A 25,951-nucleotide genomic window follows, 5' to 3' on the forward strand; every position below is an offset into this window, starting at 1 on the left:
CTTTAAAAAATCAGCTTTTTGCTGGATAAGCTTGTTTGGTTGAGCTTATTTCAGATTCTCAGCTACTACACAACATGAGACTGTGTCCACTTTCTTTTCTGTGCTTCCTTGTTTTTCAGTTCCTTTCATCCTTCTGACTGTTCATCTTCTTTTTAAATCCTTCAAGCTGTTGTGTCTCTCCTGTCCCTCTGAAGGCTTATCTGCCCTATAGTGTGGATGCACCTGAGCTGGCTTTAAATTGCTCAGGCACTGCTAGCCACAGCTTTGCTGCCAAAGCATCAGCCTTGGGGCAGGAGTGCCCAGCTCCTTCAGGAGATTTTGAAGCCTCTGCCAAGTTCTGCCTTGTCAGGGTTAAGCTGCTGGCAGGTCTTAGGTGAGTTGAGAGCAAAGAGCAGATGCTGCCATCACTGTGATGACATCACTTTGCTGAGATGTTTATGAAACAGTGAGAAGGCACACAAGGAACTGCCATTTAAACAAAACAGGAAAGCTGTCAAACATGAAGATGGCTCTCATTATTGGAGTCTCAGTTATCGTTTTACAGACTAAAGTTCTTCCTGGTATTCTTCTTCTTAAAGATCCAGTTCTTTGAGTAATAAAGGAAAATAGATGCTACTGATTGAACTGTAGGGTATTCCTTCTTCTGGGTCTTCAGCATCGCTTATCTCTCATGTTTGCTATATGTACATGGAAGAAGAATGTGCCCTGAGAGAACATTCATGGACAGCCACAGCAGCTTGCTGCTTCCAGTATATAACAACTTTAACACAAAGATTTCAAAAGATGCAGCAGACACCAGAACTAATTTATTGAAAGCATGGCAAGTTTGGTAGTTCTAGCTTTACAATGAATGAAGTGAACCACAGCACAGTTAACACTCAGCAGAGTTCAGGTGGCAAATTTGTGGCAGAATTGTTTATATTGTCCACATACACTGCAGGATGAAATCAAAGTCCATGAGAAAATTCCCTATAGTGAAACAATTTATATACCTGTATGCATTGCATTATTTTATTTTATTTTATTTTATTTTATTTTATTTTATTTTATTTTATTTTATTTTATTTTATTTTATTACTTTTTCATGGTTGAGAAGGATTCAGATGATCTTGATCAGTGAAAGATCTAGTTTAAGGTTTGGAACAGACTAAATACACACTTGAATATGGAAAAGTGATGCATCTGAAAGATTCCCTATAGCAAAATTACTTCAAACTTGTTGTGAATATTTTATATCACTAAATTTGAAAGGAAATACTCCAATGCATCATATTAGGGCCTGTGTCTTTGTGTGGACAAGATTAACAAAGTTGTAGTTATAAAAAATATAAAAAATATCTAGTGCAGTAATTTTGGCTTTGCTTCCTCAATTCAGAAGACAAACTTAGCCCTTATGCATAATTGAGTTTCCTTTTACTGCTGAGCCAAGGATACATGAAGATTTGCAGTTAATTAAATCTTCTGGCATGGTACATGGGTCCCACAGAGGAGCATTTCACATGAGAGGAGGTGCAGCTAGAAAGTGTTGTAAGTGTGGCTTTCGAGCCAGCAGGACTCCCAGCAATGCTTATGCTGTCCTGGGAATTCAAGGGACTTGAAAATAGCTGAAAGGCAAGTTCTCCTTTACCTCACCTGCACCAGTGCAAAGCAGACCTCTGATACAGGCAAAGACTTGCCCTTTTGAGAGTCACAGATTAAGTTAATTATTTGTAATTTGAACATCACTAAAAATGTACAAAGATTTGAGAGTGCCAACTTGGCCTGTGAAAGCAGCTGAGGCACTTGAAAACCTGGCATATATGGTCTTCTACTGACTCTGCTGGGAAGGCAACTTAACTCAAGCTCTAAAGCCTTGTTTCTACAAGTACATCTATGATTTGATATGCAAGTGTGAGTTCTGCTGAAATCAGCAGGAGACTGACAGGACTCAAAGCTTTTCAAAACAGGACAAATTTAAATGTGTCTTCTGTAATTGTCTGACTTCTCTGTGCCTAGGTCAAAACTAAAATGTCTGATCTATTTATGTGGAACCAAAGGCATGTCCCTTCCCCCTCAGTAGCAGTCAGGCTGATTAACAATTACAACAGTATTTTATCTTATTATGCCTTGAAATGTGACCCTCCTAGAACTAAACAGATGTGCAATTGTAGGTCATAAGTTGAGTTCATTAATAAGACAGAATAAAACTGCTCAGCATATTGGGTGTTATGTATGTATGTCCTAGCAAACACAATTCTGCATTAAAATCAGTTGAGTTACGTATCTGTTTCTGGGGAACAGACTGTTTGTTTGGTTTTTTTTCAATTTTTAACTTCTGCAAATTGTTACACCAGATGGCCTGTTGAGCCAACAATAGATGATCATGTCTCACCACAATGGCATCCCTTTCTGGCTAACTTGAGTCAAAGCAGTTCAATATCAGTCCTCACCAAGCACATTCCCAACAACTTCACCTTAATTATTTCTCTCCATCTGGTCATGGTAGTAGAAACAATTTCCTGCCTCTTTGCATAGCATCAGAAATGCACACAAATAAGCAGTTTAATGCTGAATTCTTTTGAATACATTAAATTCCATTTGTGATGTTAGCAGACCCCACACTTCCATGGGTAACTGAATACTAATTATGGTAAAGAGTTGAACAATTAACTTCTTCTGTTTTTAAATTTCACTCTCTGATTTTTAATCCCACAGAGGTCTCAGTCTGCATTCTCCCTGGCTAGTGAAGATATGGCCAGTAAAGGACAAGACCCCGCATCATCTGTGGCCGAGGCTCTTGGGAGGCAGCAAAAGGGACAGTCCAGGAAGCAGAAGGAACGCAAGCACTCTGCTTTACCCAGCTGGAAGAGTGTAGACAGGCTAAATGAAACAAGTAAATATTTCTAGTACGAATAAGATTCTTTTTTTGGTTCTCACTCACGTGTGGAATAAATACAACTTAAAGCAAGGACCTTCTTTAGGGCATTTCTGCTGACCTTTGTGCTTTCAGAGGTCACATGTAAAATGTATATTTGATGTTGCCATGTCACAATTTCATTGGGCTATGTCATTGCTTATCTTAACTTTCTTTTTAAAAAAAGTATTCAGAATTTGGGTCTTTGTGAAGTTGATTTTGGACTGCTGCAAAATTTAGACAACTGGTTTGGACACATTTCAGGGCTTCTAAGACACAAGAGCTCAAGGGCCTTTCTTTGTCATTGGTAACCTGTCCTCCAGTTGAAGGAGTTTGCAGCCCATTGTATCCCTTCCATGACACAGGGGTCGTGAGGTTTTGTGGTGAGCCAGTCATTAAAATAATTCACATTTAGAATTCCTCCTTACAACTTTATTTTCAACTCTGATGAATTTACAAATGCGGTGTTCTGTGCAGCTCTACTCACTGGTGCTTCCAGACTTGTCTGAGGAAGCTGTATGTGTAGGAACTCCACAGATCAGCAGCTTCCCTGGATCTGACTGCTGTCATCATGCATTAGGTATGGATGTAAATATGGATGATGGATGGTGAGCAGCTTTTCAAGTCAGCTTCATTCCTGCCTGAATCAGCACCCTGGGATAGAGTGCAATTTCCCGCTTACTTCTAGATGACATAAAGACAGGTTGTAACTGTAGAAGATACCAATGTGTATAAGTATCTGAAGGGAGGGTGTCAGAGGATGGATCCAGGCTCTGCTCAGTGGTGCCAAGCAATAGGACAAGAAACAACTGGCAGAAACTGATGCACAGAAAGTTCCACCTGGATATGAGAAAGAACTTTTCACTATGCAGGTGACCAAGCGCTGGAACAGGTTGCCCAGAGATGCTGTGGAGTCCCCTTCACTGAAGATATTCAAGAACCTGGATGCAATCCTGTGCCATGTGCAGGTTGGTTGGACCAGCTGAGCCACTGTGGTCCCTTCCAACCTAACCCTTTCTGTGCTTCTGCAGTTGTGGCTCCTGCTCTTGAGGTGTTCCCATTTCCATTGCCTCTCTTGTTCTGGCTGAAGCATTTGCAAGGCCACAAGAGTGTAGCACCAGGCAACTTCCTCACCATAGTATTGGTTAGTTTTTACCCCTACAGCTGCACAAAGGGGAAGAGCTGAACTCATTGCAGCAGCATTCCCTGTCTCCAAGGGTTGTCATCCCATGGCAGAATCTGCCTGTTCTTGCTTCTTCTCTTGTAGCAGCTGTAGAACCCATCTGACCCCTGTAGCACACTGGTTCATGAAGCTGCACAAGCAGAAAACTTCTTTTGTGGGGTGAGTTCACTGCTGCTGTAGCTCCAACAGCTGCCTCACCAGGCACTGGCAAGCAGAAGCAGTTACAGTGTGTGTTTGGGTTTGGTGGTGACCAGGGACCAGAGCTGCCATTTGTTCAATTTGTTTATCTGTAATGCCAGTTGATAACTGGGGAGACTGAAATTTAGACAATTTCTGTACTTCTCTTCCCCCGTGAAAGAAATTAATATTAAAGTAGCACTAAAATCTAACTTAACCCAGTATGCATTACTCTGTGAATTTCTTAATCAGCCCACTGTCAGAAGTGGTTTTCTCCTGGGCATTTTAGTGGAAGGCCTATTTTCAGTAAAGCAGTTAATTTGCTCCTAAAATTTAAGCACCCACTTGAATCCCATTGCATTCAACTGTTGAGCAATTTAGTATTTAACAATTGCTTAACCACAGCAGAATGACAAATTGACCCAGGTTTTTTTTTTTTTTGGGTGCTCTACGCAGAGGATTTGTGCTGCTTCTTTCATCTAAAAACCACATTTGTGATGAAAGGGTGGTGCCTATTGAGCTAATAGTAAATAGCTGACTGTGCTAATATCTGTAAAAAATGGTCTCATCTATGCAGTATTAAGCAGCTTTGTATTATGATACAGAAAACAAGAGAAATCTCAATGAAGAGTTTGGTGTGGTAACATCAATGGGCTTTTTAGGCATGTAGCCAAAAAGTAGTTCACAATTCATTTTGGTTACAGTTCATGTTGTTTTAAATGGTGACTCAAGAGCCTTTATCAAAAGTCTTACAATGAAACTTCTTAAATCTTTTTTACCTTTTCACATGGATGAATTATAACTTATGCACAAAGAATTGTGTGAAGAAAACATTCTTTCAAGTACGTTACTTCGTTTTGGAAAATCAGGAAGGGAGCACTTGACATTGTAGGATAAAAGTGGGATAAAGCTGAGTCAGCTTTCTGAATATAGAGGTCTCAGTTGCTTTCTACCCTGTTTGTCCTCTAAGATGTAATCAACTAGTATCCTGTCTTTTCTTCAGTTAATTGAGGTTGGTAGACTGATTCTCACGTGGTGTTGTTAAATAGAATAAGGGGATATGGTTTGGGGGAGAAAAAAGTTTGTGGCTCCCCATTACATTTGTGTAATGTGGTGCAGCTGAATTCAGTTTGTGTTGGAGATTTATATCCTGCAGAGCTGTTGGCTTTGTTTGAAAGAACAATGTTTTAAGGGAAGTTCTTTCTCTCAGGAGAACCCTATACTTAGATTAGTTAGTAAAGTTAAGAAAAGTAAACAAGCAGAAGTTTCTTGTGCTTGATAGCTTGTTTGGTTTTTTTTTTTCTCCAAAATCAGGGGTTACTATAAAGAAATGTTAGTTGTCCTTACACACCTGACTTCAGCTATATCCTTGCTTGGTCACTGCTATAAGAAAACTAGTATTATTTTGATTTCCTTTTAAGCAGGAGTAAGAATTGTATTTTCTCAGGTTTTCTGAATTGACTTAAGAAGTGAAAACAAGCCAAAAGGATTCAAATGAGTAAGAAGTGCAAAAATTGTCATAAAACTCTCATAGCTCTTAAGTGTAATTGCCATTTAATTTTTGTTTTGTTTTTTGTGGACTTTGGTGGTGAAAGTCCACCTCAGACTTTGTTTTTTTAAACTAAGCACAGCTTACTGCATACTAATGTTCTTTATGAACAGTTCCAGGGAAAAAGTAATCTTCTTTTCATCCTAGTATTTGTAACTATCTAATGCAGAATGCCTAATTATATTCTACAACAGACCCAGATATGACTGTGTCCATTTGAAAATAGTGATGTTCAGCTTACATTATGAGAAAACTAATGGCTTGTATTAAGTATTACTGTAGGTTTCTGAAAATAACAAATTTGAATCCATGGGAGGAATCCTTAAGTCTGAAAAGTTCATTCAGGAGGCTGGATTACTGTGTAAATCCATGGCATTATAAATTTTTCAAGTGCTGCAGAAGGCAGAGTCATCAAACATCCATACTTCCCACGAGGGGAATTTTCAATTTTGATTGGAAATGAAATCTAAATTTAGAAGAAATACAATTCTCAAAGATATGAGAGTTAAAGAGCACTTTGTGCTTTTTTGGTTTTTGTGTTGGGGTTGTAAAATATACTCTGAAAATGTGGAAGGATACAAGAGCAGCAGTGCTTGTGTCAGAATCAGCACATTTGGTATTTAGTCTGGGGTACAACAATAGCAGCCAAAAGCAAGAGTCTAGGAGAGATTAGGACAAAGCAAGTATTTTTCATACTGCCTCTGAGTAGGCTCTGAACCTCTAGAACTGTCAATTTAATTACTATCTCAGCTATTTCTGTATTCAGTAAATTTTAGTGGATTTCTCCTCCATGTTCACAGCCCTTTCTGTTTTATCACAGATAATTTCAAGCATCCAGAACAACCTTAGGCAAGAAGCTCCATAGGTCTGGTATCCATTGCATCACACTACTTTCTTTTGTTGATTTAAAACCTTGATTTCTCTAGCTTCACTTCATGCCCTCTAGTAGTTAGGTTGGAAGAGATTCCCCCATCTCTTTTAGCATGTGTTCTCTCAGTCTTCTGTCCTCCAGACGGCAGAGCTCTTGCTTACTTAATTATTCCTTGAATGGACGCCATTTCAGAACCTGGTACAACCTCTGCTGCTCTTCTCTGATTCTTTTTCTATCTTTCCTTTTCAATGTGGGGGACCAGAATTGCACACCAGAATGAAAGACATTTGCAAAACTCAGGATTTATGCATGCCTGTGGGCTTATGTTCCATCAGTCTTTCCTAATCATTCTTTTAGAAAAAAACTTTGGTCCAAGTACTGTCCCATTTTAGTCATCACCATGACTTAAAGTTGTGGCTTCTAAGTAGTAGGGCAGCTTGGCTCTCAACATGGAAGAGTTCACGTGGCAGCAACACTTGAATTTGTTGGTTTTGTTGAAACTTTCAATCTGTGGCAAGTAAAAGCAGCCACTCACAGTGTGATCACAGCTGTTCTTGTTTCCTTTCCATAGGTCCGCCTTCTGTTTTCCAAAGCACCGATGGAAACTGGGTGGCTTTGCAGAACGTCACCCTGCCTCGTCCTCGAATGCTGGCCAAACCAAAGAGTCAGGTGTTCAAAGCTTTGGAGAACGAGTCCAGCATTGTGTCTGCCTACGACGAGATGGGCTCGGACAGCGAGGATGACTATGACTGGAACGTGGCCTTGAACAAGCTGCGGCGGAGACCCCGGCAATTGCCAGACGACTTCTATTACTCCAATTCCCAGTATGGCACCGAGTGGGTTTATGGCAATGATCAGTACCAGGCAGTGACCTCCCCCTCCTCTGGGTTATACACCAACACTGAGACACTGTTCTCTGATTCGGAAACATCTTCAGTAAACTCTTCCCAGGAAGCTAAAGGACCTAGCAAACTTCTCTGGTTGCAAGGCAGAACTCAAAGTGATATGCCCAGAATGGAAAAGAAGCACTTCCATGGAGAACTAGATGTAAATTTCAATCCACAGGCAACTAGCTTGGAGTATTCAGACAGCAGTGAGACTGAAGGAGTCCATTATGATTTAGAAAAGAAATCAAGAAGGTGGAAGAAGAACAAAGCCATCTCTGAAGACTTATGTGAAGAAAAGAATCAGGCAAAAGCCAACAAGATGAATTTAAGTCAGGTAATTGTGTTTGAGCTTACCAAATGCATTTTCAAAAAGAGCTGGGCAAAACTAATTAAGCCATGCTGGCAATATCATGTGAATCATGAGTGGGAGGTGGAGTGTTCTTGCAAGCTTTATCTTCCTTATGTCTCCTAAGAGGAAGAGAAAGCAGGGTGTTAGACAGGCTTTACCTTTTTCTCAAATAGGCCACTTTCATCCAATCACAGACTTTGTTAATGTTGTAAAATACAGTGCTCTTAAGAAAAAATCCCTCAGGATTTGTCAACAGCTGAGAAATGTTAATTAATCACTTGTTTTGTTGTGCTGGGGTTTTTTTAACTTCTGTTTTCTTGGTATAAGAAATAACTCATATGCCTAGGAATCTGCTCTGCAGTGTCTACAAATAATCTGGTAAGGAATAAAGCTAATGAGCAGCAGAAATTCAAAAAGGGTTTTTGTGAAATCCAGTCCAAGTGATGTCTGTTTTTAATTGGTCATCTTGAGTTCTGATGTCTTAGGGTGAGTGTTTGCAAACTACTTCCATTTAAATAATTTGTCAGTTTATTAAGAAAACAAACAAAACCCAAAGAAACAAGCAAAAACCTCAGACTGTGCTATCTCAAACTCCAAAAAATTGTTCATACAGCTTGAAGACAGGAAACATTTGATTTAAATTACAGGTGTTAACCAGAAAGGTGAATAATTACAGGTGGATAACCAGAAAGCCAAGTCTCCTCTATTTGGAGTTTGTCCAGACCTGGGACTGATATTAAGGGATCCATTTGTTCCCCAGAATTTTGTTAGCAGTGCAAGCACACAAGCTCAGGAGAATATTGACTCCTCGTCCAGTTCCATTTCCCACATCCTACCCCTCTTAAATCCTGAAGCTGCATCATTGCTGCAGCAGAGTAATAATAAGCCTGAAGCAAGGAACTGAGGGCTGGCTTCTCCCTGTGCCTTTGATTCCGAGTAGCCTGATTCAGTCTTAAAGCTATCTGACCAAATTTAGGATGCCTGGAACAGTTTTTCTTTCCTTGTGCTACTAGCCTGTATTTCCTATAGAAAAACATCAGTACAGCTGATTGTAAGTCAATATTAGGATTCTAGGATTTCAGCCAGGCTTTAATGCTGGATGTCATTAATTCTGGACCCATTCCATCTGCTTTTAGGACAGAGTGTGGGTGTTCGGGGTGTTCTGTACTGATTCATCTATACTCGTGTCCTCATATATTTAAAATCAACAGTTCTCGAAGGGAAGTATGATGTAATATAATGTGATCTGATGACACATCAGTGGCCATTATTGACTTCCTGTAACATCAGGCAGAATTACAAGGCATTACAGGGACTGCACAAAGATTGTACCTTGTACACAGATTTCTGCATTTAGCTTTATGGCTTTGTTTTCTTTCTTTTGTGACCTCTGTGTGTCTGTGTTCATATTGTGGCTTCCTAGTCACAATAGACAGTACACAGAGCATGGAAGATCAGAGCTCACAGAAAAAGTCCTGGAGACTTTATAGAATCATAGACTCATTTAGATTGGAAACACTTTTAAGATCATCAAGTCCAGCTGTTAGCCCTGCACTGCAGGGTCGACCACTAAACATTGTCCCTAAGTGCCATGACTACATGTCTTTTAAATACCTCCAGGGATGGTGAATCAACGATTTCCCTGGACAGCCTGTTCCAGTGCTGGATAATCCTTTCTGCAAAAAAATTTTTCATAATATCCAATCTAAACCCCCCACCATGCTCGTCCATGTGAGGTCAGAAAGGCAGGGTGCTTCCCAAATATCTGTGTTGGCATCCTTTAGCATCTTACTGCGTGCTTCAAAGTGCAAAATTAGTGGAAAATTATATTCTTATTTCCCAAGTCTTTTGTGAGTTGCTTTGTCTCTTATAACCTCTCTGATGTGCTGAAAGTGCAAGATTCAGGATTCTAACCCACTCTCCCCTTCATTTTATCCTTCAAGCTAAAAGAGGCTGTTCCTTCTCCCCTGCTTCCTCAGCCTCAGTGGAGCAAGCAGAGGCACAGTGCCTCCAGATCATGCCACTGTTTCCAAAGCAATGAAATTCTCACTAGGAAGTTTATGTATGGGTGGGTTTGCGTGTGTTTAGTTTGTGTTTGGACACACACACACAAAGGTGGCTGATTTGACAGCTGGTGCTCACATTTGCAGAACTTTTACTCCAGCCTCTGGCAAACAAGCACTGCTGCCACTAGGAGAGGACTGCCTACCACAATTTAGAGCAAAAATGTTGCATGGTTGAACAATTCTAGGAAGCAAGTAAAATTGTCATGTGTCTGAGGAACCGGATTTAATGTATGAAAATGAATTAGCCAGACATCATTTACAGTGCTCAGGTAAATGAGATTAAAGGGATGTCAGAGTTTCATATATTCCCCAGAATAATGTATTGATCTTGGTAAAATGATTGATTTGAGGCTGCAGCAGGGAGAGCCCTACATATAAACAGTTTTACAAAATAACAGTGTTGGTGTGAGGAACTGCAGTCAGCATAGACTTAAGAAAGATTGACTGCAGCGTCTTAAACCAGGCATAGCTTTTCACATTATGAGATTATGCAGAGTTTGCAGAGACCACACAAACTCTTCTTGAACCAAGATATTAGACAGTGAATAACTGATTATATGTCAATTGCAGTAAAGGAACACTTTTTCAATACTTCACTGCATTGGAATATAATCTTATATTACAGCATTGTAATAGTAAGATGATAATTTGTGGACCATATATGTTTTCATCAGCATTGTAGAACAGGATTTCAGTTTATCGGTCTAAAAGTTGGGGTTTCATTTTTAATTTTCAAATAGTGAAAGTTGCTTTCTTGTTTTTTACTCTCCAGGTTTCTCAGTGAGATGAAAACAAGCCCTTTTTCTTCTTTGTTCTAAGTCTAGAGAGTTGTAAGCAGTTATGGAACCTGCTTACAGTTTCTGGAAAAACCCTAGTCAGTTCATAACTCATAACTGAATTTAAATTTAAAATCAGGTATTTTTTAATCAGGATCCAGTTCCTAGAGTAGGATAATGCTGTGGCATTTTTAAAAAATATATTTTAGACACAACAGTGGAATGCTGACTTTGTGACTGGGAGAGAATTTTTTGTTCTAAGTCTTCAGTGCCTTAGAAGGGGAAACCTGAGAACAGATACCAAGATGTCCTGTATCTGTGGAATTTTTTGCGTAATGATAAGTAAAAGAACAAGCTCCTTTACTGAGCTGTCTGTAGAGATACCATAAACCCAGTCATGAAGCAAGATATGAAAACTGTCCTGATAAAACCAGAGTCCTGCTATAAATAATATCTGATTGCTTATATACCACAAAAGACATATTTCTTTGGGAACTGAACTGGAAAGTGCAACCTTGCTTTTACTGATTATTTTTCAAATGGTAACTTTTTACAAAAAATGGGCACTTTAGCCACCAGTCATTATTTGCTTTTATTATTACTAATTGTAGTAATAGTTGATACTATTAGTAATATTAATATTGATATATTGACTCTCATTATCTTTTTGAGAGAAGGATATGACTTGCTTAATGTAACTGAAGTTCTTATGTTTTTGATGCAAACTGGAGTGTCTTAATTGCTTCAAGTGAAAGAAATGCCCTCATTGTGAGTTTGCTTCTTTGATCAGGAGCCCCCACCTGTTAATTACAGCCCTGCAGGCGGGTAAGGGGTGAGCACTGTCAGGCTGCCTGTTCCCACGGGATGGCGCTTGGGATGTATTCTTTGAAAACAGCTCCCTGAAATCACTCTGGGTCTTCATGAGAAACTGCCTGCAAACCTCACAAATTGTATATTCTCCTAAAAATTTTCGTTTCCAATTTTTGCTTTCCTATATGAAGGGAACTTTCTCATGGGAATTTATAGTTGAACATAGATTTTGTTCTGGAGCATCTTTTTTTGTATTTTGTGTCCATCCACTCTGATTACATTGAATTATCAGTGATTTGTATGCAAGGATTTGGACACTGTTTATGAGTAAAGGTGTATTTGTTGTTTTTATTGTCTCCTAAAAGACTTACACTTGCATAGAAACACTTGATTTTCTTTTTGTGCAACTGGGTTCATGGCTGTGTCAGTCTGCCAGGCCCTCACAGACACTCAGTTTTTGGATAAAATGGTAGCCCTTTATTCTTGTTTGCAGTTATCAGCATTATGTATTGCTGATAGATGCAAATGGGAATTTACACAATGATTTGTGTAATGGCACAAAAATGTCATTAAACTTACCATAAGGAGTGAAAACATGAATGGTATAGAATAACAAAAATTAATGCAGCATCTATTCAATATTAATAGTAGTACCTTTCAATTTATGTATTTTATTGTTTTATTGGCTGCTAATAAATTTTTTAACTTGTCAGTCCATGAAAGAGGTATAATCTTCTCCCAAATAATTTTCTGCCACTATCTGAAAAGCCCAACACACAAGTCAAGCAGCCTTCTATTAACAGAAACCACAAAGTGCAGCAGTGTAAGGTACCATTATCTCTGCATGTACCCAGGAATTAACAGCTCTAGCCAATATAGATTATCCACCCACTCATTTGAAGGAGGCTGGAAAGCTAAAAAAGGGGTTATAGACATACCTGAGCCCAGCTGTAATACAGTCAATACTCTCAAGAAACAATATGTATTCAAAACGCAGATTTAGCTAATGCACAATGAGACCCTGGAGTTGCCAGGGCATCTCATTACTTTCATCTGTGCTGGCAGACCTAGCAAAAAGATCTTGAAGTTGCTGCTATGTGTGATTCTATGAAGCCTGGTATTTTTTGGGATTGAGAGGAGTTGCCATACTGCTGTTGTCAATACAGATTCTTTAGATTAACTAGTGGTGCTTCCCATGGGTGTATCTGTGCACTGCTACTCCAATAAAGCTGCTAAGCAGTTAAAGCTAAGCAGGTCTATTTAAGAAGCCCCCAGAGGACTGATGCATGTCCTCTGCACAGTGAAGTCTGTCAGTACAGCAGTGAGGAGGAAGTGTGGGAAAATCCACCACTCTGGACTGCTGGCCTCCCTCACTGCTCCACTAGATTTTATATACATATCTGTAAGCTCATTTAAACAAGGATACCAATTTCTTGTCTTTACAAGCTTGATCTGCTCAAATGTCTGCAAAGAATGAGATTTTCTTCTTTTCCTTGCAGATTTGATCTCAAGGTAAACTGTGTTCAATCTTCAACACCGCTAGAGTAAGCCCACACCCCTAGTGCAGAACTGTAATCGTAAACCAGGTTTTGGTAGATGAGAGCAGTACCAATTTTGGGGGGTACCAATTAAATAAATGGAGGGAATTCAAGTAAAGAGGGGTTCCACTAATTAGCTTAGACTAGATACCTAGCTGTAAATAGCTCAGGTTTAATGAGCTGTATCTTCACTAAACTGTAGTCTCATAAAATACAAGCGTACAGTTTAGCTGGGCTTTCTATCCTGTAGATCACATAAATTATGATTGTTTCTTTCCTGGGTACAAATTGATGGACTGATGGATTCAGCAACAGATTTCAGGGGTTCTTTTAATAGTAATTTAGTGACTTGTTAGTATTGGTCATTTGGCAGATTGTTGGTCGGGGTGTAATACTGATATTTGTAATGAGTTGTGGAGTGATGTGCAAGAAACGTCTGGAGAAAACTTCTCTTGCAATTTGAGGAAACATTGTTATGATAGAGATTTTTAATTTAAGAGGTGAAATACACCAGTCTTTTGCATGTATGTAAGAGCATGTCCTATTATAAAACTGAAGTGAAAATACACTGGTTTGAAATCTTGGTTTTGATCATTGAACAGCTTTTTAGTAGAAAAATTATTTTGCAGAAGCTGATTGTTTGGGAATAGAGTTTCAGCATAAACCCATGGTTCCCCTTCTATTGTAGCTCTCAAATTTCTGTTGTTCCTTCAAATCCTGATTTTCTAAAAGGGCCTTCTGCATCCTGAAGGTGAACTATTAAGGAATAATTTAGTTGTGTAATTGATTGAATTGCAAATAACCGCTGACAAAAATTGTCCAGAACACTGTGAAAGTGCTGAACACTCCAGTATAGTTTACTGTATGAAAGATGAGAACTGACATTATGAACACGATGTGTCAATCCATTAAAAGCAGTTTGGTGGGTAGGGTTTGTGAGGGAGTGAGCACAGTTAACATTTCCTGTGAGAACTGGAGGTAATTGGTTCATCCCTGAACAGTGCTGCTACAGCTGCTCCTGTTTATGTATTTCCAAATGAATGGAAGACAGAGCACAGATTTTAGTCTCTCCAGCCGTGTCTGGTCTTGTCACAGTATGAGAACCTAAGGCAGATAGGAATAATTTCCTCTCTGAGAATTGCTCCAGATCATCCTCCTAGGCCTGCTGAGATGTGCCTACCACTCTGGTCCCAGGCTGAATTCTTCCTAGCCACCTTCTGGTTAGTTTTGCACAATTATGTTCCATTTCAAAATATCTGTCGCTTTTAAACCTACCTAACACCATCTTATTTCATGGACTTGGCTAAGCACCAAACAAGCTAATGATTCAAAACTTTCTCTCAGCAGTCATCAGGGAGAGAACACTTGCAGAAGGCAGCAAATGCTATAGGTGGAACACGTTGCTCTGGGAGGTGCCTGTCTCTCTCCAGGGACTGTAGTGCAAATCAGGGCAAAATGGGTCCTAATCAGACAGCACAGATCCAGAAAATGAATTGATACATACCTGGGGATTCGTTTTTAGAGCAACTATGAGATATTCTCTGAATTTGTCAGCAAGGGCTGACAAAACTATCCCCCTTTCCACCTTATTAAATGCTGGGCAAAGATTTTGCTTTTCTTCTCTTCAGCTTCCAAGGGGACTTGTGGCTGAGTCTGTAGCACCCACTGTATTAAACTGACCCTTTAAGTGTTTCCCATCTTTAAGGATCCAAGACTCAGAACAGAAGGTGCTCCTGAAGACTGAACTTGTTCCACAGAGGTTGGCATTTGGAAAAAAAATCATCTCTGTAGAGGATCTACCTATGCAAATAATTCCTCTGGGAAAGCTGACAATTTATCATGTAACAAAAGAGGAGTTTTTCAAAACTTGTTTCCAGCAGTCTTTAAGAATAACATGGATAATGCTCAAGACCAAGCAGTCAGGGAATGAAAGCACAGCTTTCAGCTGAAAGCTGAACACAACTGCCAGGTTACAGATTATTTCATTCCCACACCACACTTTTATCTGCACTGTGCCTGCAAGGGATGGCGGTGCTGGAAATGGGAAATACTGGCATGTATTATCAGTTGCACACAGATACATAGTGATTTTCATAGCTCCTTTTTAGATAACATGAAAGTAAGAAGGAATGATGAATATAATCCAGCAAGTGTTGGTTTACTGGCATTTCTTTTTTGTCAGAACACTTAGTGTGCTTTCTTTCTAGCTTCTCTGCAGAGTGATCATGCCTCTATTTTCTAGAAAGCTAGAAAAATATAGCTAGAACCTTTTCTTTCTATGCCTACACAGGAATTTATTTGTTTTTTCTAATACCTTTGTAGGATTTTGATGATTTATCAGAAACAGATGTAAGCAATGAGGATCAGCACCATGATGTCAAGCCTGAACTTATGGAGAATGAGCTTAAATCCAGGTTATTTCAGCTTGCTGCTAAAATGAGTGACAAGGAAACATCATCTGGTGATGAACAAGAGTCAGAACCTGGAATAGATCTGGAAAACCAGAAGGAGAGTTTGTCCTCAGAGGAAAATGGCAGAAGTATCCAGGAAGAGTTAAAGAAGGTAAGTGGTAATTAGAAAGGAGTAGGAATAGTACTCTAAGAGTTAGAATGCCAAAAGAAAAAATTCGGGCTAGAAAACTGAACACAGTTGATTAAAAAAACCTCTGAAGTCCTTTATACTGGTCTGAGCCTGAACCTCTTGTACAGATAAAAGTTAATGGGTGTTTTCCTCTCTGTGAGGAACAGAAAGTCTACAGCATCAGTTCCAAGCAGGGAACTTAGCCTGTGCAACTAAACTGTTAACTGGCTGATATTAATGGAATTATGTCAACTTATACTGACTGAAAATCGACTTACACTTTAAAAAATTTTAAAAAGCATATCCAGTTTTTCTTTTTTTGTCCTTGCTAACCAGACAGTTTAAGTGGTTTTTCCCCATCCTTTCAGTTAACTCCTCTCTTTGTAGTATTACGTAGTTCATGTTGATGGCATAGATTCTTCTTTTGCATCTCTATAGAAATATTTAGTGTTTCTTTAAAGCTTTCCAACCCTGTTGCCCTGTCAGCTAATAGGCTTCTGAGAGTAGTAACATTTCCTAATGAAACAGAAATTTGGTGTCAGTTCTGATAGTGCCTGAGATCCTTCATTTGTGCCATTTCACCCTTACAATGACATACCAGATTTCAGTGTCACTCACAGGATTTACCACCCCTCTCTTCCCTTTCTACCTCTGAATTTCTCTTCGGATCATGTGGTTTGCTTGAATTTGGTGCTAGAGGAGCCCAGTGCTGCCTCTTGCCAGTCAAGCACTCTTTTTCCTTAGATCACTTAGGCTTATTCTAGTTTGCTGCATATCTTGACTTGCCTTTTGGGGTGTTGTGTGCACAGCAGCTCAGCTTTGACAAGGAGTGGACAACTGTCTAAAGGAAATCTATTTGTCGTAGTTTGAAAGGTGTTTTGTTCAAATTATATTAAGAACTAATACACTGGGAGGTGAAAACAGGATCAAGTAATCCAGGCAGACCATAGAGGTGCTGTCCAAGAATGCAGGAATGGTATCATAAAAGCCAGTGCCCATCTGGACCTGAATGTGTCCAGAGACACAAAGGGAAAAAAAGTGTTCTACAGGTCCATCAGCAGCAAAAGGCAGATGAGGGAAAGCTGGGCTCACTACTGCAGTGATCTGGTGACACAGAACGTGGAAAAGGCTATTACACAACATTGTTTTCACCTCAGTTTTCTGGGTAAGATTTTCCCTCAAGAATCCCAGGCCCTTGAGACCTATGGGAAAGCCTGGAGCAGTGAAGGCTTATCCTTGGTAGAGGAGGATCAGGTTACCAAACATTTCAAACACTGGGATCTGCACATGTGCATGGTGTCTGATGGGGATGCACTTCCAAGACCTGAGGGAACTGGCTCATGTAATTGTGAGGTTCATCTTTAGAAGATCATGGCAATCTGAGACATTCAGAGCTATGAATATTGTTTATTTTGGCTTTAACAAGACTTTTAGCAGTCAAATGCCAAGGGAAATGCAAGTCCTGCACATGGGAAGTGATTAGCTTATGCACCTCCGTTCAGTATTGGTGAGACCATTTCTGGAGTGCTGTGTCCTGTTTTGGGCTCCCCAGTAGAAGGTGCACATGGACACACTGAAATGAGTCCTGTGAAGGGCCACAGAGATGATTAAAAACTGGGGCATCTGTCATATGAGGAGAGGCTGAGAGAGCTGGAATTGTCTATCCAAGAAAAGAAGGGAAGGTTTGGGAGAATCTCTTCAATGTATTTAAATATCTGAGAGGGGAGAGTGGGGAGTGTTTGTTGTGGGAAATAAAGTGGAAATGGAACTCTTTCCTCTCATAGGAATGGAAGCAGTGGGCACAAACTGAAATACAAAAAATCCCATCCAAATGAAAAGCTTTTTCACTGTGTTGCTGTTTAAATACTGGAATAGGTTTCCCAGAAAGATTGTAAAGTCTGTGTCATTGGATATAATCAAAATCTGAGTGGACAACAGCCCTGGGCATGTGCTTTGAGCAGAAGAGTTGGATTGGGTGATCCCCTTACATTCCAAATGTAAGGAGCGTGTGACTCTTTGATTCTGAGTTATTTAGCCATGGACTACACAGGAGTGTAAATACCTTTGTTATCATGTGTGCAAATACCTCCATGATGTACACACAACCTTTCCAAAGAAAGCACATAAAGGATTTATTGTCAGAGCTTGTTAGCAGCATTTATTTTTATTTGTTTTGCCAAGACAAAACAGCAATATCATATTATTCAACAGCATATATGGGCTAGCTGGGGTTATAACATTTTGCAAATGAAATCCAGAATCAAAGGCTGTAAAGAGGGCTTTCTGAAATGCTCCTGTATAGAGAACTGAGCACAGAAAATGATGAATGTATGTTTTTGGTGTACTTACTCATCTGCATGCACCTATAGAGTAAAATTGGTGGTTTTTTTCCTCTCCTAATTTTGCTATTTCTTTCAAATTTGTATGTCAGTTATTTTAAATACAACAAAGATTAATATCTTTTTCCTCAATAAAATTTTCTTAAATTTTAAAAAAGAAGGGCTTACCATGTTCAGCAAAAAATGGAATGCTTGGAGTTCCTAATCCTTTATTTGATTTGGATAAAAAAGTTCTCTTCATTAATGGTCATAGTATATATTCTTTTTGTCTATAATAAAGAAACCAGAATACTCCAGTACTCTTCGTGGTCTGGAATTCAGTGAAATTGGCAGGGAAACCTTCTCCAAGTGTAGAGAAACAAGCACACTGCTTTCATTCTTATTCTTGACAAGTCTTTTGGTTGTCCTTAAAGGTACTTTTAAATCTTCTGGCTTGTGCCTTCTCTCTGGAAAGTTGGCTGGCCAACATCTTACCAGGAAATACTGAAGATGACAGTGTATAATACCAGCTGGGGCTGTGGCAGTCTAAAATACAGGCATATCCAAACTTTTATTGCATAAAAGATGCAATAACTCTAGGATGAGCAGATCTCATGTGAAAGACCAGCAGAGAAAACCTATTTTCAGGCAACCAGTGATTTTAGATGCTTTCAAAGCCAGAAGTCCCAAGATGCTGTCTCTTTAAAAAGCCTGATTGTTGGAGAATGCAGAGTTTTAGGGATTTACAGATCTTTCAGTCTAGCACTCACCACTATTGGTCAGAGACAGCCTCCTGAGCTGGGCATCAGGTTTCAAATTAAATATACAGAACCATTAGTTCTGCATTGTAGGAGCGACGGTGGGTAGGACGGTCGGGACGGACACGAGAGATCTCTGAAGTCAGGTCTTGGAACTTGGGGTTTATTGCAAAGGGCCTGGGTGCAGGGGCCCTGCTTGGAACTGCCAGCTGCAGCTCAGAGCAGGCCCCAAAGAGGAGCCCCAAAGAGAGAGAGAGCAGAGAATAAGAGCAAAATGAAAAGAGGATGGGAGAAGAGTAAGAGAGGATGAAGTTCCCGTTACAATACAATAAATTTTCTTCTGTGCTGAATATTCTAATTTTCACTAACCAGTCTAGTGCACGATACAAATTCTATAGCATTTACATGCAGCCTATAAGAATCTTTACATTACTATACTGTGTTACATCTTAAACCCTAAAAACGACTCTTTGGACCACTTCTGCCAAGCTAGTAGGGTCTGCTCTGACCTGTCTGCAAGCAGAGGGTATTGTCTAATCAAAAGGGAATTACCTTCAGTGGCCATACTATTGTTTTCCAGTTGTTCAGTGACTAAGGCTTGGTATCTCAAAGCTTGCTTTCATTTCAATCTCGCTTATAGTTTCCATATACTCAAAATCTTTTGCCAGGCAATCATATTTATAAGGGTTTCCTGTTTCATCTTCCCCAACACTGCACCATTAAAATGAGAGCTGGAGTGCCTAGATTCTGCTTTTTGTTCCTGAACATAAATACTATACTTTAGCCATCTTGCTTTTATTTTAGCCATGCTGCTTGTCTTTCTTGGTCTTTCATCTTCTGTTCTCATAAGCTTATTCTGGAGCACTTCAGCAGCTTTAAATTGCTGGGAATTTTTAGTTCTTGTACACCTGACCATATGATAAGACTTAAAAACATGTATTTTCGAATCACTGGAAATTAAGTTACTGGTGCTTATCTGACCTTCACCTGTCTGCACCTTTAAAAACCAGGACTGCTGTTTTAATAGAAACTGAGAATCTCATGTAATCAGACATTGAGCTGATGCTTTTGAAAGGGTATTTAGTATATGATGATCTAAAGCAGTGGTAAAAGTCGTATCCTTCATGGAGAGTTAGCTGAAGTTGTTTGGCATTTATGGATTCTCAGTTCTCACATCAGACTGAGGTTTTGAATTGTATGTCTGCCTTTAAGATGCCAATTTGAATATAATGACCTTTGAGTTAATTATTTAGTTCATCTGGGATACCTGAGGATTTAGGTTGGTATTAACACAAGTTGATTTTGGGACTTAGACTTAAATCTTCTTAGATTTTCAGCACCTTCATTTTCATTATCCCTTAGTTTGTGATTGCCTAAAATGGTCTTGTGGAGATTCACAGCTCTCATTTTAAAACAAACATAATCCTGCAGCAGACTTGTTTTTATGGAAAACATTTTGTGCTTCTCAAGCTACAGAAGTAATTAATGGTCTTTCTGGGGTATTCAGAGCCCTGAAAAGTCCACTTGTCTTAGTTGTGCAGTGAAAGGCCATGGTTTTCACCAAAAGCTGTGTTTAGGGCAGAGTTGGCCTTCAGCGCCTCTAAACTTCAGGTGTGAACAAACCAAAATTCAAATTGTGCAACTGTTGTCTTAGTGAAACATCTTTTACTAGCGCAACAATTTTGCACAATTCTTTCTGTCTTGCTCGTTTTTTTTTAATTAATTGGTTAGGGTTTTTTTGCTTTATTCCACCAAACCCTAAATGAATGCCTAAAGAAAAAAAAGCAAAATGTAAATTCCCTTTGAAGTATCTTAATGGCACTGATCCTGAGAGTGGCAAGCATGATAAATGGGATGTATTTAGTTTGCAGTCTCCTCCATCCATTCTCCTTCTCTTAATACTTTTATGAAGATAGATTGACTGGGTCTTCATTTCATGGTATATCCCAGAATTACATTCTAGAAGGCTATTTTGGCAGGCTGCAATTTGAATGCAGTCTATCCCTGTGACCACTTTATCATAAACTATGGAGATTATGTTAAAAACAGATTAGCCCCTGCCATTTTTTCAAATTGCCCACAGAGCATGAAAATTGAAATAGTTGTTAAAACCTTACTTGTGGGGGTTTTTTGGTCACCTTCTACTTAGCACTACAACTTTAAGATATGGCAATGAGCAAGCGAGTTAAACTTCCGTAGTAATGTGGAGTTTCTCTCCTCTTTGCATAAGCTTGATGCAATGTGCTGTGTGCTTAAGGAATTTCTTTAAATCCCTTTATGCATTTACTTCTGCTCAGAGAATTTTACAACCAAGGTTTAGTAACTTTGTTTAAATCCTGCTGTTGTCTGTTGCCATTACTACATGACACAATAGCTCTTCTCTGAATGACAGCCTCTAAGTGAGTTTGTTAAGTAGCCCAGTGGGATCCTAAGTGAAACCTCCCGAGTCTCTTGACAGTATGAATAACAGCATAAGTCATCTTTTCATTAAATATTTATGCTTCCATCCTCTGGAAACATTTTATTCTTCTTAGGTTTTAAAAAGCTTTATTTTGGGGAAAGCATGAACTATGAATAACATTTTCATGTTGTTTTTTGCCAGAGGCCTATTTCCTTTGTTTCAAGAGTGCATCTTGCTTTTTTCACCAGGTAAATTAGCAGTCCTCAACTACTGGCATAATGAGATTGAGATTTGTTAGAAAATCTCCCTGGCCTCTGTCTTTTTAGCAAGAAGAATAGCCAGTGGCTGTGCAAGTGGGTGCATGTTCCTGCAGAAGAGAGAGCCAGCTCCCTGGTGTGTGTGCTGGTGGCTGTGCCCGGTGCCGGCCTTGGAGAGGGTGGCCAGGGCTCAGTAAGGGAGGTCAGGCAAGCATGGGGCTCACTGGCCACGGTCGCTGGAGAGACCTCTGCTCACAGCCTTGATGGAGCTGGAGAATGTCATTGGGACATGCACATGCCAGTGAATCCCTCCTGTATACCACAGACCTGTTGAAGCATCACGGCAGGGATGTCTGGGAGGCTGACATAGCAGTGCTGGAATACCAACAGTAAGCCTGTGTCTCCTGATGGCTGGGCTTCTTTAGGCATTTGTGCTGGTGCAGGTACTGTCCTCACAGAAGATGATGTTGTAGTTTTTGTGATCATTATCTTGCAACTGCCTGAATTCCTGGGTATTTTGGCTGGTTTGTTGGTTCAGGAAGGGGTTTATAGGAAACTGCCATCCAGCTTCATATGCTTAAAAGCTTTAGAAGTCTCTGAGTAAAAGTTCTAAAGGAGAACCAATGGATCACTTTGGCCAGGAAACACAACAGCGTAAGTACAGTAGCTTACTAAATTGCTGCTATTATGGTAGTAATGCTGAACAGGGCAGTACAATGATATCTTCCTGTGTTAACAGCTTGGAAGGTATTTGTGTGTCTGTTGTTTCACAGTATTGTGTGCAAGATGCTCAGATTAATTCTTGTGTTTTCATAGATCATTGCTTTTAAAATTATGTTAATTATCCAGGCAGTCTCCCAAAGTCCAGGATTGAAAACTGAATGTGGGCAGCATTATAAAAAGTGATCTTTAAGGTTTATGAACTGCAGATCATCTATGGACAAGATTTTGAATGACAGCAGAGAAAAAAATTTTGGTTAGGGAAGGTGAAAAGCAGTATGAAACAATAATCTTTACATTGAACTAATGGATCCAAAGTTTTAAGTTGTCAATTTAACAAAGCAGTCAAGTATATGTTCAGCTTTAAACTGAGGTTTAAATGGTTTGCTGGACAAAATCCCCATTCAAGGTGTGTATCCTTTATATTTGCTATTATTATTCAGTCTTTAGTATGAAATATCAAGCTGATCCTAAGTTTATTTTGTCAAAATCTGAGTCTTCTATTTCAAGCATCAAGACCATGAACATTTATTTTTTTAAAGTTTTCAAAGTGAGCAGTGTTGTTTGTGTACCTCCAATTCTGACACTTCCTGGGCTCAGTACAATTGTGTGAATATGGATGTAGATAGACCATCTGAGATATCTTAGAGTGTCCCACAGGGCCTTAAGCTGCTAGTCCAGAAGAAATGTGAATCTACCAGGTCCATGTCATATCAGACAGTGTTGTTTCAAAATCTTTGCACATTTAAAGCTGTTTCAAATTTTCAAATTGTACTTTGTCTACCTGTGTTTAAGCAACTGAATCAAAGCCCTGTTGGATCTACTGGTGAAGGGCAGAAGAGTTGGCACTGCAGCTGCCTTCACATGGGGAATGCAGTATCTTTATAAACAGCTTTTTTCTCATAGTCTCAGTTCTGACACCTGCGTGCATGCACCCCCAAGCCAGCTCTTGTAGTGTACATGCAAGGGGAATCTCCTTCAGTTCTCTCCTTGCCAAAGATTTATTTACTTAGGGAGAAAATGTCCAAGCCATTCTACACATACAGTTGCAGAAAATCAGTGAACATTAGTGGAAGCTGCTGGAATAAAATGGTGGGAAAATAGACTATTTTTTACTACTATTTTGTTTTCTTTTGTAAGCTGCCCCAAGACTTGGAAGTGAAAACTGAGGTCTTTCAGATCTAGCTGGAAGAGTTTCAAGGAAATGCTGCTCCTTAGCTGGAAGATACTTCTGTCACAGCACAGCTAGCAGGGCAGCTGTGGCTTTGTCATTACTTTAAGGCAAAACCAGTCAGTTCAGTTTAACAGGCCTAAGGAAATTAGGGAGATTACTGTACGCCTACTGGCTGGTCACTGGAGGTTTGTACTATGCAGGGTTTTACTTGTTTACTTGGGACAGTGAGGCGAGGAGAGGGACAGCAGCAAAGAGTAGGAAGTGATTTGGCACAAGACATCTTGCTTACCTTAGCCCAGGTGTTTCTCTCACATGAGCATCTGACTGTGGCATAAGTGAGGTACAGACTCTTTCATAACTACTGTCCAAAGTGCTACCATGTACACTCCAAAAGTGAAGATAGCTGGCTTCTCTTCTTCTTCTTAACACTGCTGCAAAAGTGTTTTTCCATTCCTAGTGATACTTTTTGTGATGGCAGAAATAGTATTTTCCCTCTGATTCATTTTATACACAATTGTGTGTGATTTGCAATTTCTGTCTCAATGAAGTCTGTTAGTCTAAATCTCATAAATAAGATTAAATTAGGCATTGCTTTATTTTAAATATTTTAGTAATAAATGTAAAATTGAAGTTTTATGCTATTTTAATCTTGGTCGTTTCTTTATCCTTGCTGTTTATCCTAAACTTCCCTGTAAGTCTGAACCTATATAGTTGTTAACCTCTGTAGCTGTTAATATAACTTTTCTGCCTTTTTATTTAACTGCTTTCCCACTATCTAGGAAAAACAAAAGGCTTTTGATCTTCATTTAAAGCTGCAGTTTTTATCCACTGTATTGCAGCAGGTGAGAAAGCTTTGTTTTATTTGTGTCTTCTTACATCTCTTATGTAGTAAGAGATGCATTAACGTGATATTGAGGGTTTCCACATTTGCCAATCAACATTCTTAAACCCAAAATGTTTTCTTGGAAATATCAGGTCTGAAAAATCATACCTTTTGGCCACAATCAATAATCATTGCAGAAAATTATTTTATAATCACAGTTAACATCTGGAGCAGACTGGCTCCCTTGTTTGGCCTTGTGATGAAAATTTGGTTTTGTCAGTAAAGAAGAACACAAGACAAAGATAAGGTGTATGAACTTTCTATTCTCATGTATTCACCTATATTAAAAAATTTGGAAGGAAGTTTTATGACCATAGTGGTCTTCAAAAATCTTTCTAAGTTCTCAATTAAAAAAATAATTAAAACCCTTAATTCATTGTACAGTTTGTACAGTAAGTAGATATTTTCTCACTTTGCTGCTAGTGACTGTTGCTTATGATTCTTTTAGGCAGAAAGAGGCTTTTATATTCTGTGCTATTTAAATCTCAGCTTATGAGGATCACATATTAAAAAATATTTTCATTATATTCCCTGAGCAAATATATGCTTATCTTAATATTTCAAAATACCTGCTATTTTTAGTATGTCATACATCATTCTCTCAGTTATAAAATAAGAATAACTTTTTTTGTGTTAGAAGTTGATGCTTAATTTAACAAAACACTTGTCTCAATTTTTTCTTTTTTCCTTGCTCTTAATTTTGTCCTATGAGTTTTAATCATCTTTTAATTATCTTGATTTTATTTAGTAAAAATATCAATGGTAACATTAAAGAAAAAGTGTTTTTCCAGTTGTGTAATGTCATCGGTATGTGTCCATTGTATATCAGAATCCTGTGTGGATTTTTAGATGGAAATATTTCAATTTCCAACTTAGCCTATAATATTTCACCTCTTGGAAAATCACTTCCATTCTCATGATTAGAGGCAACTTGTCTCTAGAAATAAGGCATTAAATATTAATAAGCATAACATCTGTAACTATATTAGGACAGTGGATTGAATTAGTAAAATGTAATATTCAGCATTACCTAGCACAGTCAAAAAGAGAGACTTTATTTCTCTGTGTTATACTTTGGAGACTATCAGTAGAATAATAGCTCTCAGCCTGTAAGATAATTTTGCTTTCTTTTTCTAAAGGAATGCCCATAAATGAAGATATTGATGATAAAGGTGAAGGCAGATAGTCTTAAACTTAAAGAGAAGAGTAATTCTTTGATATCACATATCACCATGGTATACTTGTCTGCCATCAAACAGCCAGGCAAAATTTAGCCTTTTTTTTCCCCACAATTTTCATGGTAATGAGTGGTTAGGGTTCACTTTTGGGCCAAAGATCTTTTGAAGGTCAGGGTTGACAACTGCCACAGATAGTTGGGCATTGATGGTTCTTTTCTTCCCACACTGTGACTTGTGTCCCAGATTTTGCTAGCCTGTGAAGGACTTTCACTGGGCTTTTCAGGGCCTTCTCAAAACTCTACAATGAACTCCCATAGGGTGGGGAGATGAAGGAGACAGGTTTGAGGTTTGATTTTGTTTTCACCCAACTTGAATTCAGTCAGGTTACCCTGAAAGGATGAGTTAATCAGTGGCAAAGCAAAACTTATCTTCTCCCCAGCTCCCCTTAACTCCCTATAAATCCCTATAAAAAGAGGGATATCGACTGTGACTCAGTGCATGATATAACGCCTTGACACTGGAGCTGAAAATGATTGCACCACAAGTCATCAAGGATGTGGTCAATACTGCCACGACTGCTAGT

The 25,951-nt window shown here is 39.1% G+C and overlaps 1 protein-coding gene across 4 annotated transcripts in view; it reads left to right on the top strand.

The window, feature by feature from the left end:
- The window catches only part of MYRIP (myosin VIIA and Rab interacting protein), a 111,816-nt gene that overhangs the window by 74,035 nt on the left and 11,830 nt on the right, over positions 1–25,951 (top strand). For 3 of the 4 annotated variants that reach the window (XM_030971397.1, XM_030971393.1, XM_030971395.1), the window contains exons 7-10: positions 2,695–2,872; positions 3,766–3,861; positions 7,245–7,894; positions 15,422–15,661. In XM_030971397.1, the coding sequence (XP_030827257.1) occupies positions 2,695–2,872; positions 3,766–3,861; positions 7,245–7,894; positions 15,422–15,661 (1,164 nt within the window). The remainder of the gene's footprint in view (positions 1–2,694; positions 2,873–3,765; positions 3,862–7,244; positions 7,895–15,421; positions 15,662–25,951) is intronic. The other variant, XM_030971394.1, reaches the window with a different exon arrangement.

The sequence above is a fragment of the Camarhynchus parvulus genome, chromosome 2, assembly GCF_901933205.1.
Source record: "Camarhynchus parvulus chromosome 2, STF_HiC, whole genome shotgun sequence".
NCBI lineage: Eukaryota > Metazoa > Chordata > Aves > Passeriformes > Thraupidae > Camarhynchus > Camarhynchus parvulus.